The 13,958-nt window shown below is 43.8% G+C and overlaps 1 protein-coding gene across 1 annotated transcript in view; it reads left to right on the top strand.

Annotated features, from left to right (window-relative positions):
* The window catches only part of RUNX2 (RUNX family transcription factor 2), a 157,656-nt gene extending 144,091 nt beyond the window's left edge, over nucleotides 1-13,565 (top strand). Inside the window, exon 6 of the mRNA XM_066180063.1 lies at nucleotides 12,734-13,565. Within this exon, the coding sequence (XP_066036160.1) occupies nucleotides 12,734-13,413 (680 nt within the window). The 3' untranslated portion in view covers nucleotides 13,414-13,565. The remainder of the gene's footprint in view (nucleotides 1-12,733) is intronic.
* The last annotated feature ends 393 nt before the right edge of the window (nucleotides 13,566-13,958 follow it).

Raw genomic sequence — 13,958 nt, 5'->3', positions numbered from 1 at the left:
ATAAAAGAGACCAAGTTCTGAAACATGGCACATATTCAACGTCTTCACAAGATCGTATCAGGGACCAGGCAGAAGTGTATCTCCATCTATCAAAAGGGATCTCAAACTGTTCCTTCATCTTCAATGTCTCAAATAGAGGAATATAGTCATCCACCAGCAGGACACAACAACCCCCGGGGTGAAATCTAGCAGTGCATTGAACATGGAGAAAAGGCAAAGGCAGCACAACACGGCCCCTTAGGAATGGGCCCAAGGAATACAGTGTCCAGCTGAAATTAGTGTTTCTATTTGCCTCGTGGAAATGCTTGGGAAGCCCAGCCAAATTCAGGGCTCCAGCCTGCTAGAGCGGCTGCAGTGAGGGCAGTCTGTGTTCCCCAGCGCTCGCAGTCACAGTGACAAACAGCAATCATACCGCGGGCCAGCAAGAAGTGGAGCCAGGCAGAACTAAAATATCCCTGTTGGAGTGCGGTCCCATGAGGACAGTGTTATGTCTTACCAGAAACAAAGAGAAGAGCACATTTCCAGTCTCAAAGACTTCTCTGTCCCATTAAGGAAAACTTCAGACTACAATTAGAAAAAAAAAGAAAAAGAGACATAGCCACAGCATGCCAGTTTGCATCCAAATGCAGCCTAGAAAAGGCAGTTGTGCTCCCAGGAGAAGGTTGCTAGCACCCCGCTTGGACTGGTGGCTCCAGCCACCTCACTTAGGAGGGTGGGAATGTGACCCTGGAGAGAGACCATCCCTCCCCTAAAACCAGAGCCACTGGGTAAATATTTACTCAGAGCGAGGAGTGGCTGAATCATTCCTTCCTATCCTAACAAGGTGTTTCCTTTTGCCCAGCGAGTGAACAAGCCCACCTTGCACAGCCCAAAATATCAGACAGGAGTTGGTGCCCATGGTGATCAAAGGACATGGACTCAGATGGAGAGACAGAGCACCTCTGTTTGGGCAGGACTGACGTGTTTGTTTGCTCTCAGAGTGGGCAAACGCCTCCTCCACTTAGTTATTCAGGGGGCATATGGTGGGAAGGATGGATAGGAGGGATGAGGAACTTAGAACCTCCTAGTGCAGTTCTTCTGTTCTTAACATATGCAACACCCCTCAAATTCTCTGACTGCTGTTCCACAGCTGCTGAAGGCATGGTTTCATACACCAGTTAATAGCACAGCAAAGGCCTGTGTTCATGAAATCTCTGCCCCAAGATGCACTGAAGTAACAGTGAATTTATAGAAAGGGGTAGGAAAAAGTCCAACTGTCTCAGTTGTTCCCCTGTTTCCAGCTCAGGATTCAACCTGGGTTGGATGATTTTGATCATAACTCTAAATCTCTTCAGTTCATAATCTAACGGTATTAAAGTAAAGCCCAGGAAAGACCTGAGACCCAAATGGTGGTGACCACTGACTTCAGCTGTGAGTGGGTGTCATGAACTTTTGGGTGGCTCCTAGCTTGTGTAATCCAACTGGATACAAGGGAAAGCTGAGTTCATTGTTGCAAGCACAGGTCTGGATTTCATTTCATGTCTGCTGCAGATTTCCTAACTGGGTCACCATGCAAGCCTGGAACACAGGCATGATATATTCCTCCTCCACTGAGATGCTACAGAGCTCAGGATTTGATGGTTTAAAAATTGGTTGAAGATCTCCCAGGGAAAGGATGCATAAGGAAAAGCATATGCTATGGATCTCTTTATATACACTATGTTACCAAAAGTGTTGTATTTATGTATTTCAAAACTGGGCACTGGGTTACATTTTCATTCCCCAGTACAAAGGCAAATACATTCCAAACAAAGCAGTGTTGTTTCAACAAAGCAAGGGTTGAAATCTCTCCAGGGCTTCATTCTGTCTCATTTAGATCGGGCATAAGATCTTAAAGCAGAGTTTAGTGGTCGGCCGATCATGCTCCTCTGGGAAATGACAGAGTGGTAATTCAAAAGGGGTAGTGAAGTACAGCATTGTCTTGGTCTGCAGGACTGTTCTTCAATAAAACCAGCGTCTCACCCAGCTTACAGGAGAACATTTTGTTCCAAAGGAGCTGTGGCTCTTCAATAAACAAAAGAATTCACCTCTGGCCAGACTTGGGTGTAAAATGAAAATGTTATTGGAGACAAAATGTCTTTGTGAAGGCAGCATTTCCATGATGCCTGCCACAACTGCCTGGGCATATTGAGCAGTTGAAGTGAAAGAGGATAAAAGGTATATCTCCAAGGCATTGACTCCATGGGCGTTTAAAACTTCTTTTAGGCTTGGGAAGTGTTTTCAGTCCAGGCTGGGAACTCTGAGGAGGGGATAAGCAGCCTGGGTCCTTTCTGGCCATGGGCTGGCACTCACCCTTCTTGTAGTAAGAACTCACATTTGATCACAAGTGGGTTGAATCTTTCAGGGCTTTCCTGAAAGCTTTTTCTTGGAGTAAACAAGTTCTCCCACATCTGACACGAGATTGGGAAAGCATCCCAGAGTATCTAAACACAAAAAACTATGAGATATTCCTCCTCCAGTCTGACACTCCTGGTACACTCAGGAAAGTTCACAAACAGCAAAGGAGTTGTAAGGTCATCCAGGGAAATAATTCATGTCCAGACTGGCATGGCTCAGGTGTTCAGATATGGCTGTCTCCCACCCAGATTAACTCTGCAGAAAAGATATGGTCTCTGTGGTTCCTTGGTATATGAAGATGATAAAAATCACCTCAGGCTGTGCAGTTTCAGGGGATTTTGGTTACAAGATTATTTTCCTAAAAATGGCACCATGCCTCTGGGGATGAAACATACTGGGAAATATATGAAAATTTAATCAATTACGTGAGTTAGTTCTGACTTTCCTTGCATACTTATGGCAAAATCATTCCTTTGTCATCCTCAGATCACTGAGGGGCTCTTTATTATACAGTCAAGGTGTCCGCTTTTAGCTTGACAAGCAGGTTTTGACCTTCAAACTCTTAAGGCAGAACAACAACCAAGCTTATCTTGCAGAAACGCTCTTCTGAGCTGTGTTTAATCATGGCCTTCCACTAAGCCTTTGTTTCACCTAAAAGTTGCTCGGTGAGGAGAACCAACAACCTTGGTCCTGCTCTAATTGGGACAGGGGAGTTTCTGTGCTCTTTTTCACTGTCTCTTCCATTTAAGTAATGAGTTTACACAGCTTGAAAGATGGTACAAGATAAAGGAATGCTAGACCCCTGCTTTGCTATGTTGACTCTAAGGCTTAGAAGAAGCGTTGTGCTGGGGCAGTTGGATGGCAAATACACAGGAAAATACAGAGTTCCTGTGTTCAGGGGGGATCACAGCTGTGGCAAGCCTTTGAGAGAGACAAACCGTCCAAAAGCACAGCGTGGAAGAGGTTCAAGGTAACCCGACCTGGATGTATGTTTTATGAATCAGCCCAAGAAAATCCATATGGTGTCGGCAAAAGAGGCCTGTCCACTGCTGGCTGGACATTGTCCTTTCCGGACTCTCTGTAGCAACCTGAAATCTTATTGACTCATGTGAACCAAATTTCCAGACTTGACTCACTGGCTACTAAAACCATAAGATTGCATAGTGTGTCTCATATTTTTCCTGGGGAAAAAAAAAAAAAAAAAAAAAAAAACAGGAAAAAAAAAAAAGGAGGAGGAAAATATAACTATCTTTGGTTAATTAACACATGAATCTGCTTTGAAACCTTCAGAGAATATGTGTTAAGAAATTAAACTAATCTCAAACCAGCAAAGAAAAATAAACCTAAAATATCTGGACCATCAAGATTTGTTTCTATAAATGTTCCTGGTTGCCTCATCCTGAGATGCTGGAATGCGTCCAGGGAAGGACAACAGAGCTGGTGAAGGGTCTGGAGCACAAATCTGATGAGGAACAGCTGAGGGAGGTGGGGGGTTCAGGCTGGGGAAGAGGAGGCTCATTCTCTACCACCGTCTGAAATACATTGTAGCCAAATGAGGGTTTGCCTCCTTTTCCAGGTAACAAGGAATAAGATGAGAGGAAACGGTCTCAAGTTGTGCTAGGGGAGGTTTAGATAGGATAGTAAGAAAAATTTCTCCACTGATAGGGTTTTCCAGTATTGGAATGTTGCCCAGGGATGTGGTGGAATCATCATCCGTGGAAGCGTTAAAGAAATGTTTAGATGTGACACTTTGGGATATGGTTTAGTGATGGACCAGGCACTCTTAGGTTAATGGTTGGATTTGATGATCTTGGAGGTCTTTTTGAACCTTAACAATTCTATTATCCTCTGGTTTAAAGGTAAAAGATACAAATCCTGTCTACTCTCTTTTACATCTCCTTTGTACCTGCTGAATGTTATAGGATCATAGGGCCATGTGTGGCAGGAAGTGAAATTGAGAAAGGTACAAAGAGTAGGCACACAGGTGGTTTTAGAGAAAATGCTCCTGATTGATCAATATCTAAAATTCCTGGCATAAATGGAAAAATTTCTTCACATAATGCAAAACGAAACTGAGAAACTCAATGCTGTAGGAGAGGATTTCCAAAACTTTGCCACAGGATGAAAAAAAAAATAAACCAAACAAACAAACAAACAAAAAAAAAAAAAAAAAACCCAAAAAAAAACAAACAAAAAAAAAACCCAACCAAAAAAGAAAAACAAAACCAAAAATAATTTTAAAATTATGTGATGTGTACAATGCCAATAAGACCATAATAGGGGCATTTAGAAAGACAATAGTACTTATTAGGAAAAGAAAACAAGACTCTCAGAAGAATTACACGTGTTGGAGAAGCTGTCTGTTTCAAAACAGGAAAAACTCTTTGGTGCAGCTAATGCCCAGATCCAGAGAGGTAATTACACACAAGCTCTTTCAGCTGCAGTCCATGCAGTTGCAGTTCATTTTGAGCCTGATCTTAAATCAAATCTGTTGGCCTCCATCAAATATGATTGTTGATAGTGTAAACATCTCTCCTGGGCCAAAAACCTGATTCATTAATGGAACATCAGGAAAGTTTCCTACAATGGACTAAGGTATAGCTGTTATCGAAGACTTTTTGATACTTCCTTGGAGGCAGCATTTACTGACCATTGACAGAGGCAAAATACAAGGCAGTCTGAACAAAATGGTCAGAACAATTATACCACTTTCTTCTTCTTCCTGTTTCTTTTGGCTCTCCAGGAGTAGTTGTCAGTCTTATTTTAGTTTCAGAGGACCTAAAAAGTCTCCCAAGCGACTTTGCCATCCTCTAAGTTGCTGGGAAGGGAGCATATGTGGGTGGAGGAGATGTTCTTGTGTGGCCGCGGGAGGGCTGGGTTGGCAGTCTCCTTACGCACAACAGATTTTTCTGCTGTGCCTTTTTTCTGTGCTGCAAAGGGGAGGGAAAGAATCATTCCCTGATTTAAGAAGTTGTGTTAACAGAAGTGTAGGGCAAAGGAGCCGTCAGAGGGCTGCATTGGCAATGCTGGTTGATGGGAAAGATGAGAGTGGCCTTTGCTCCTAGCTCCATGATGGACTTCTGTCAAGGCATTTTGTTTTTCATGAGCTTCAGTCGGGCCCCTAAAAAGGGCATCCAGTGTGGGACTTGTCTGTGCAGTGCTTTGAGCACAGCAGGACAAATGTGTTAGGCAATGAGCATTGTCATGAGGAATTGCCTGCTGCCCAACAACATTACCTCTCCAACGTGCCTACCTCCTCTTTTCCCATTCCCTCCCCACACTGAGATGTCAGGGCATCCTCAGGGACTCTTACATTTTCAGAAATAACAGGAGCTGTAGAGCACTTCAAAAAGTCTGGCTCTGTCTCTTAGGTGTCAAAGAAGGACCTCAGGTTCCTGGAAAATCTGGTCCCAAAAGAGCGCAAAAACACACATTTTGTCAGGAAGTGAATAAAATCTCACTGAAATTAAGCCAGGGACAAAGATGAAAAAGCAGATGGCCCATGACAAACTGTGAGAACAAATTTGTTCGCATGACATGGGAATAACTATGTACTCATAACAGACTATTACTCAAGAAATTTTGAAAGAGCACAACTCCACAGGAGTCATAATGGGATTAGTCACATAAAGCTCAGTCCAGCTAAGCCTGGTGTGCAGTACCTGAAAGAAGAGAAACAGACCCCAAAACAGACCTCAATTGATAAAAAAAAAAAAAAAAGGAAACAAATTCCAAAGAGATGCACCAGTTTATGAAGTCAGAAAAACTTTAAAGTGAATTAAAATCTGTAGAGTATGTTGTGGATTGTTATTAGGCTACTTAAAAAGCAAGAGGTCAGAGGAAGGAGCCTTGCTGAAATGACTCAACCAGTTTGACAGCACAGAGACAGAGTTGGGGTGTTTTTGGTGAAATGTCATGGACCCTGGAAGAGACTTTGCCTGTGCTCCATTACACCATTGTTCTCACAACCTACAATTATTTGCAATAATTTGCAAAATACCTTTAAAAATAAACCACAAACCAGAGGAATAGGGTTAGTTTGGGATACTCTAATCTATTTTTTTAATCAATATTTTGTACAAAACTCCTGACTTGAACAGACTTGTTAATTACATAAAAACACTTCTGTCATTAAAGGGAGCAGCATCTTGATATATAAAATATTTTGGGATTTTTCTACCTACGAAGAGAGGAGTGGGTTCCTAGGACACATATGTGATTTGTTTCATCTAAAAAAATGATTAACAATAAGCTTGCCTAATGCTTTTTATGAATTTTCTGTGCAATTTCTAAGCTACTTACCCATAATCGAGTGAGTGTTCAGAGTTAGTTTAGATTGATTAATTAGTTAATTAAAGGCTAGACTTGAGCCAAAATAATATCTAGAGCCTAATTCTGTTTCTGAAATCACACGTATGCAAACATCAATCCTGGAGTGCTCGCACTGATGCTTCTGTTCAGACCTACTCCACTGTCATGTCTCAGGGCCTCTTCACCCAAGCTGGTGACTTAATCCCTCCTAAACTTGTTTGAAATCCCTCTAAGCTTGACTCAGCCTGGCAGTGGGAAGCAATGCCACTCCATCTGAATCAAACCTGAGCAGTACAGGAGGGTTGGCTTCAGATTCAGGTCCCAAAGATGGATTTTGTCTGTGCAAAAGCAGCACCGCCCTCAGTGACGCACATGCTGCTCTTGGGCTTTCATTTACCACAAGCTGTTGGGACTTGAGTTTCACTTCTCACCAGAAAGCAGAGGCAGGCATATATTTAGACTTTCTTGGGAAGCAGCTGCGAAATGCAAGGGGAGCATGCACGCACTCGGTCCCGCGGGCGCACACACAGACACCGACAGCTTTAGAGCAGCTGCATAAACCTGAGCAGAAAGGACACAACACAGAGGCCTCCTGCAGGTCACTGTCTCACCAGAAAGGCTCATTTCAGCATGTCAATATCCTTATCATTGAATCACAGTATCACAGGATCATAGAACAGTTTGGGATGGAAGGAAATGTTAAAGGTTTTCTCATTCCAACCTCTCTGCTCATTGCAGGGACACCTTCCATCAGACCAGGTTGCTCAAAGCCACATTCAATCTGGCTTTGAACACTTCCAGGGAAGGCACATTTTCTCTGAGCAGCCTGTTCCAGTGCCTCACTACCCTCTGAGTAAAAACTTTCTTCTGATGCTGAGTCTGAATTTCTTTTCTTGTAGTTTAAAATCATTCCCCCTTTTCTTATCACTCTCTTCCCTCTTTGAAAGTTGTTCTCCCTCATTATTATAAGCCCCCTTAAAGTACTGGTCATTTAAATAAAGTACTGGCACTATTGAAATAGATTGCTTGTTCAGTCCTGACTCACTTGAAAGATTATCACCTTCTCAACAACAAGCTCATTCCTTGACACACTCTAGGGGCTTCAGTTTCTACTCTCATGCATCTTAAACCTTATCTCTATGGTTTGGGCTTTCCATGGGAACACAGAGGCAGCATTACCCACTTGCTATTGAGATTTGATAGGAAATTGGTGGTGCCAAGAGGATGGAGCCAAGCTCTAGTCTGTGGTGCCCAGCAATAGGACAAGTGGCAATGGGCAGAAACTGATGCCCAGGAAGTTCCACCTGACCATGAGGAAGAGCTTCTTTCCTGGGCAGTGACCAAGCACTGAGCAGACTGTCCAGAGAGGGTGAAGGGTCAGCATCATTGGGGATATTCCAAAAATGTCTGGACACAATCCTGTGCCCTGTGTTTCCTGTGTTTTGGGATGGCCCTGCTTGAGGCGGGGGGAGGGGGGGGGTGTTGAGAGGAATGGACAAGATGATCCAATCTGTGGTTCTGTGAAATTACTTGCTACATCTACCTATAAACGGAGGAATCCAGTTCACCCAACTTCAGCCATTTAGAAGATACTCAGCCTGTCTAAGGTAGTTGACTTACCAGAAGTTGTGGGAGGGTAGGGACACTTTAGAGCACAATCCTTCACCCCATTTAGGGACTCGATAGCTTAGAATGGCTTTACCCCAGAGGTGCTTCTTTCTTGACTGGAGCAGAGATGAGTGCCTCACCCTAGATGCCAGCTAAAGGGCTAATGTTAGAAGAGCTGAATCTGTGGAAAGTCATGCTCCTGCTTTTCCCTCAAGGTTTCTTCTTCACAGACCTTTCCCTTGTTAGTTGACAATAAATAGACTAAGAAATCAGAGTTTGCAGCAATTTGGCTGCAGGGCAGATAAAATCAGTAGTCAAACAAAAGCAGCTTAGATAGCCAAGGCTGACTCCAAAGTTAAATACATGATCTTCTCATGCAGCTAAGTGCATTTTAAATAACTTTACTTTGCTATTCTCACAGGGCAGAACATTAATCTTTTGGTAACATCCATCATCATGAGCAGGACAAGTACCAGGAAATCCCCTCCTGGAGGTGCTCCTTTGGTTCCTCTCATTTAGGAATTACCTGCCCTGTTTACAGTCCCACCCCCCCATGAGTTTTGGACACCCTGAGATCCTCTGGGAGGTGGCAGAGCAGAAGTGTTCCCTCCTTCTTGCAAATAGGTAAAACAAGGATGTGCAATGGATTTCCCTTTGGGAGATCCATGGTGGATCAGGAGGGTAGGGAATGTTTTTAAGCTGGGCAGTCATTTTTATGCACTGGTACAGTTCTCTTTTGCAATGTAGGCATTTTCAGATCATGACATCCACATCCAATTTAGTTATCCAACATAGTTCCCAGCAAAGTGATGAGGAAAAATCTCTCATTCTAGCAATAAAGAGGTGATGCTCTACTTATTTAATTCACTGAATGCAGAGAAAGGCTTAGGAATTAGATAAGATGTAGACAGCTATGCTGTAGACTGTGACTGTGTATAGACAGACAAGCCAATGGTGGCTTGAGGGAATGGCATGAAGCTGTATCAGGGGAGGTTTATGTTGGATATTAGGAAAGATTTGTCCACCCAGAGGGTGGCTGAGTACTGGAACAGGCTCCCCAGGGAAGTCGTCACAGCACCCAACCTGGTAGAGCTCAAGAAGAACTACAACACGCTCTCAGAGACATGGTGTGCTTTTTGGGGTGGGCCTGCACAGGACCAGGACTTGGATTCAATGACCCTTGTAGGTCCCTTCTCTGGATATTCTCTGATTCTGTGTCTGGAATCCCATCTCAGTAAAACAATCCTCCTGAAGGAGGAGGCAAAGTTGCCTGTGCAAACAATATAAAAGAAGTGACTCTTGAGGCTGCTCAGAGAGATACATCTTATACGTCTAAGCCTTCATTTAGGGGGCTTTCCCTCTACACACAACATGGAAAATGCAGGGACTTCCAAGGAATTTCTTCACCAAGCACTTTTAGTACAGTTCTTTTGATGAAGTTGATCCCAACCCAGGTTTTCTGAGCCCTGGGTTCACTCACCCAACTGGTGATATAAATTTTCTTCTAAGCTACAAGCTTGCCTTGAACAGTCAGTCTTTGCATGTGGGAGTAGACTACAGCATCCACCCAGATTCTGTGGACTGGGTGTACTGGAGGATATTGAATGATCAGGAACAGGTGGGCTGATACCTTTAGGGAAGGCAACTGTTCTTGTCTGAGCACTCTATGTTCAATCTCTCTCTTCTCTGTAGGCATCCATCCAACCCCACTTAACTCCAGCTCTGTCTAGATGTGGATTGAAACCCCAGCAGTGACAGTGCACCTGGATGCTCCAGTTAAGACTCTCTTTCTGTGAGGGCTGTACAAAAAAAAAACAAAAGTGGAAATAACCAAGCACTAAAGTTGTGATGAGTTGCAGTGAGAGGAAAAAAAAAAAAAGAGCACTATAGAGGAAGGAAATCAAGGGAATCATCCTGTTGTATCCGATACGCAACAGTAGTTGCTTGCTCCAAGCTTGCTTCATTCTTCTCAGAACTCCCATATAACTGGGCTTTCTCAAATGCACCCCAGCAATTTTGACCTTGGAGAAAAACTTGTTGAAACTGCTTTGGGCAGGGTTTGTGACTAGGCAGTCTGCAGAAGTCCCTCCCTGCCTCAGTGATGCTGTGATTTTGCAGTTTTTGGATGCTGAGCAGCTAGGTCAGACCCATCCCAACCATCAGTCACTCTGGGTTCTATGATCTGAGCATTGCAACAGCTCCCACATCTCCCGGATACACAAGGATCTGTGTGCAGGTGTCCAGATACCCATGTGGAATTTCTTAGATGGAAGTATGGGAGACTGATCAAGCTGAGTAAATTGTGTTTAAAGACTGCATGGTATAAATAAATCTTAAAGGAGGATTAGGGGAATGACAAAGCTGTGGCTTCTGATAGGGAAACCACACTATTTGGAAAGGTTTCAGACAAATAGAAGAGCCTTTGGTGTCCAGATTTTTTGCCTCTGTCTTTGTCTGTATAAGTTGCTACTCTTTGCATATTAACCCCAGTATCTCTGACTGGGGTTAAGAATAGTTTGTGACAGTTATTTGCCACAGTGCTGAACCAGATTACATCGAGGTTTGTCGAGTTTCCTCTGCTCTCTAATGTATGGAAAAACATAACACTTAATTTGGTTTGCTTGGGCAGTGTGGACAGGGATTAGCCATGCTATGTATGGACCATAAACACTGTTCTGGTTAACACCACGGTGCAGCCAAGCCTGAAACTTTCATCTCAGTCCTTGCAAACTTTGGTGGTTTGGATGGAAAAGGAGCCTATAGTTGAGCTGTGCTTTATTTTTGTTTTTTGAAAAACCAAAGGCAAATCAATAGCACTTTGGAAACCCAAAATCCAGCATCCTCAGCCCTCCTCCAGTGCATAAGGGTCGAGTGCCTGTGTAGGTAGGGATGTCGTATTGGGAAGAAAGCCAATACACAAAGGAAGGAAACCATTTCAAGGAACCTCCAGTAACTCTCCATAAAAATCTCAGGAACATAAAGGCAGGCTCAATTTTGTGTCATAATCTCCTCCAAGTAACATGTGTGTCTGGTTAAAGAACAGCATAGTAGTCTCATGTGGGACAAAGATGGGCTTTTTCTGGCTGCATGTCCAGCTGGTTTGATATTAGGAATGATGGGGGAAAACCTTTGCTTTTGAGTCAGGATTTCAGTTTACTATCTGGTACACCAAAGCAGTCAGTAATGAAAATGGATGTCTCACATCAGATTTTTTAGATGCCAGAAATAATAATAGCATAGTGTAAACACCTCAGTACTTTGCTTTCTCTAGGTTGTTTTAACCTAGATAAATTTTTCAATTTGTGTCTTTGTATCCACAGCAGTGCCTTAAAATTTGTACTTAATTGCCGCATAAGTAGTTTTAAAATCCATCTACTTTACACTGACCACTCCTGTAGCATCTCACCACCTTTTGTATAATGTTTTCCCAATGCTAAAATAAAATGTACAGTGTGATATAGTAATTCCACCTATGCAAATCCTTGAGGGGGTTGAAAAGGTAAAATTTCCTATTATAGTTCTTGCATTTAGAATGATTGTAACAATAGAATCTTCCTCACCATGTGGTATTTAGCAACTAGGCACAGTGGGTAGATCACCTTAGACCATCATGTGGCTCTCCAAGCCTCTTTATATCATTCAGAGGTTTCTCTTTCTTCCTGTGCTGTATCTGGTGGACTCAGCCCAAGCAAGAATGTTTCTAACAACCTTTGTGGACATCAGATGAGGTTCAGTGAGCTACTTCCAAGAGGGCACAAATATCAGGCTTGGGACGCTCAGTGTCAACAATTTCTTTCTGTCTCTTCTTTTTTTGATTTTCATATCTGAAGTTGCTGAAGGGATCTAGGCAGGGATGTACATCAAACTTTGATTGTGTCAACTCTGCCATGTTTCCACACATGAAAAAAAATTTGAAGAGTCTAAGCCACCAGGTTGCTCTTATTGTGTCTGGTGTTTAGCAGTCTGTTCAAACCAAAATGCTGAAAACTGGGACCCTCTGAAAAGCAGCCATTAACTTTAGCTCCAGCAGAAGCTGTCCACTCCTCCCATCTACACAGGACATCTGAGTCAATTATAACATTACCATGGTTCCATGGCTGGCCAGGAAAACAAGTAGGCAATTCACCAGCTAATTCATAACTATGAAATGCCAACCAGAAAAGTATTCAGGCCTGTCCACTGGCTTTATGAAGAATAAGAGTGGAAAGATAATTTAGTTTTATAATATTAAGTTCATGCTTACCTACAATAGGCTCTTGTCTTAGATTGCATCTCTTCTTTTCTAATGGGCCTACAGAGAGTATCACTGCCAGCTGGTGAAATTTCTTCTTTCATTAAAGAAGGCAAAGAAGGCTTGGTGCCATTGAGGGGACAGCAGGCAACAGTCTGTATGTAAGTGCATGTGTGAATCAAGGCTCATGGTGTATCTTCCTTGCAGATTCAGATCCTTGCACTCCTGATGCTCCACCTGCTGCCACTTCACCACCAACTTCTGAAGAGCCTGGACCTTTCACAGCTCCAGCATCACCCTCGTGTTCCTCTGACACTGGTACTGCATCATTTTCACCTCCGTTACCTGCGTGTGTTGCAGCCTTACGACCAAAACCACCTCCTATTTCACCATCAACATCCACTTCTGGTGCCACTATTCACCCTGGACTTCCTTCTCTTCCTGCCCCACCTGCCTCTACTCCATCCCTGCACCCTGGGATTTATCTGCCAGTTGTCCCACCCAGTGGTGCCACCCACCTCATCAACTGGCTGCCCTTCCTCGCCTCAGCAACACTCGCCACCATTCAAGGCAAGGAGGAAGATCAGCCACCCATAAGCACAGGCTCTCTGGAAGGCATGAAGCCCTGCAGCAGCCCAGCCCCACACCCCTCCCAAGAGGAAAATCCCCAGGCAGCACCTATGGGAAACAGTGTTCCAGGGGCTGTGTCCCCACCGCCAGCTGCCCAGGCCGTGCCTGCCGGCTCCGAAGCCTCAGCGAATGTGAGCGACATCCTGGCAGAGCTGAGGACCATGAACAGCCACCTCTCCACTATTGCCCGAGCCCTGACCCAGCTGGCATCGTCCCTGGCACCCCAGCAGGATGCTGGGGGAACCCCACTTCCTTAGTGCCAGATTTCACAGGGAATGGTGTTGGCCAGAGGAAAGGGACCCTCCGCAGATCTGCCCATACCATTGGAACTGGTTCGCTGTGGTCGCAGACACCGACCATGTCTCCCCAGTGGGTTTTTCTGTTTGTTTGTTTGTTTGCCCCTTGTAAATGGCTGCATATATTAAAAAATAGTTGTTTGGTCTTGTTAATAAAGTTGTTTATATTTCTTGCGTTCCTTTCAGATATGCTTACTGCTCTCCTCTCACCCATTAACCACATGAGCACTGGTAGGAGCCGTTGAGGTCTCACACAGAAAATGCTGGGAATCTGAACTGGTGAGAAGTTACCCACGAGAAAATGCTTGAGGAGGTGACAAAACCACTCTGGGCAATGTGGAGGGACAAAGAAAGGAAAGGACACAATGAAACTCTGAAAAATTTCCCTGTTTATCCCTATCCATGTTGAATGGCACAGCTCTGTTGAAATTGGAGCCCTTCCCAGTGCACTAAATCTCAGGGGTAATTGTAACTACCAGCACAGGTACAAGCCATGATAAATTGTT

The sequence above is a fragment of the Chamaea fasciata genome, unplaced genomic scaffold (assembly GCF_029207755.1).
Source record: "Chamaea fasciata isolate MVZ Bird 193981 ecotype frontalis unplaced genomic scaffold, bChaFas1.0.hap1 SCAF_3, whole genome shotgun sequence".
Taxonomy (NCBI): domain Eukaryota; kingdom Metazoa; phylum Chordata; class Aves; order Passeriformes; family Sylviidae; genus Chamaea; species Chamaea fasciata.
The sequence above is the reverse complement of the archived record's forward strand: the minus strand, read 5'-3'. Positions and strand labels throughout refer to the sequence as shown.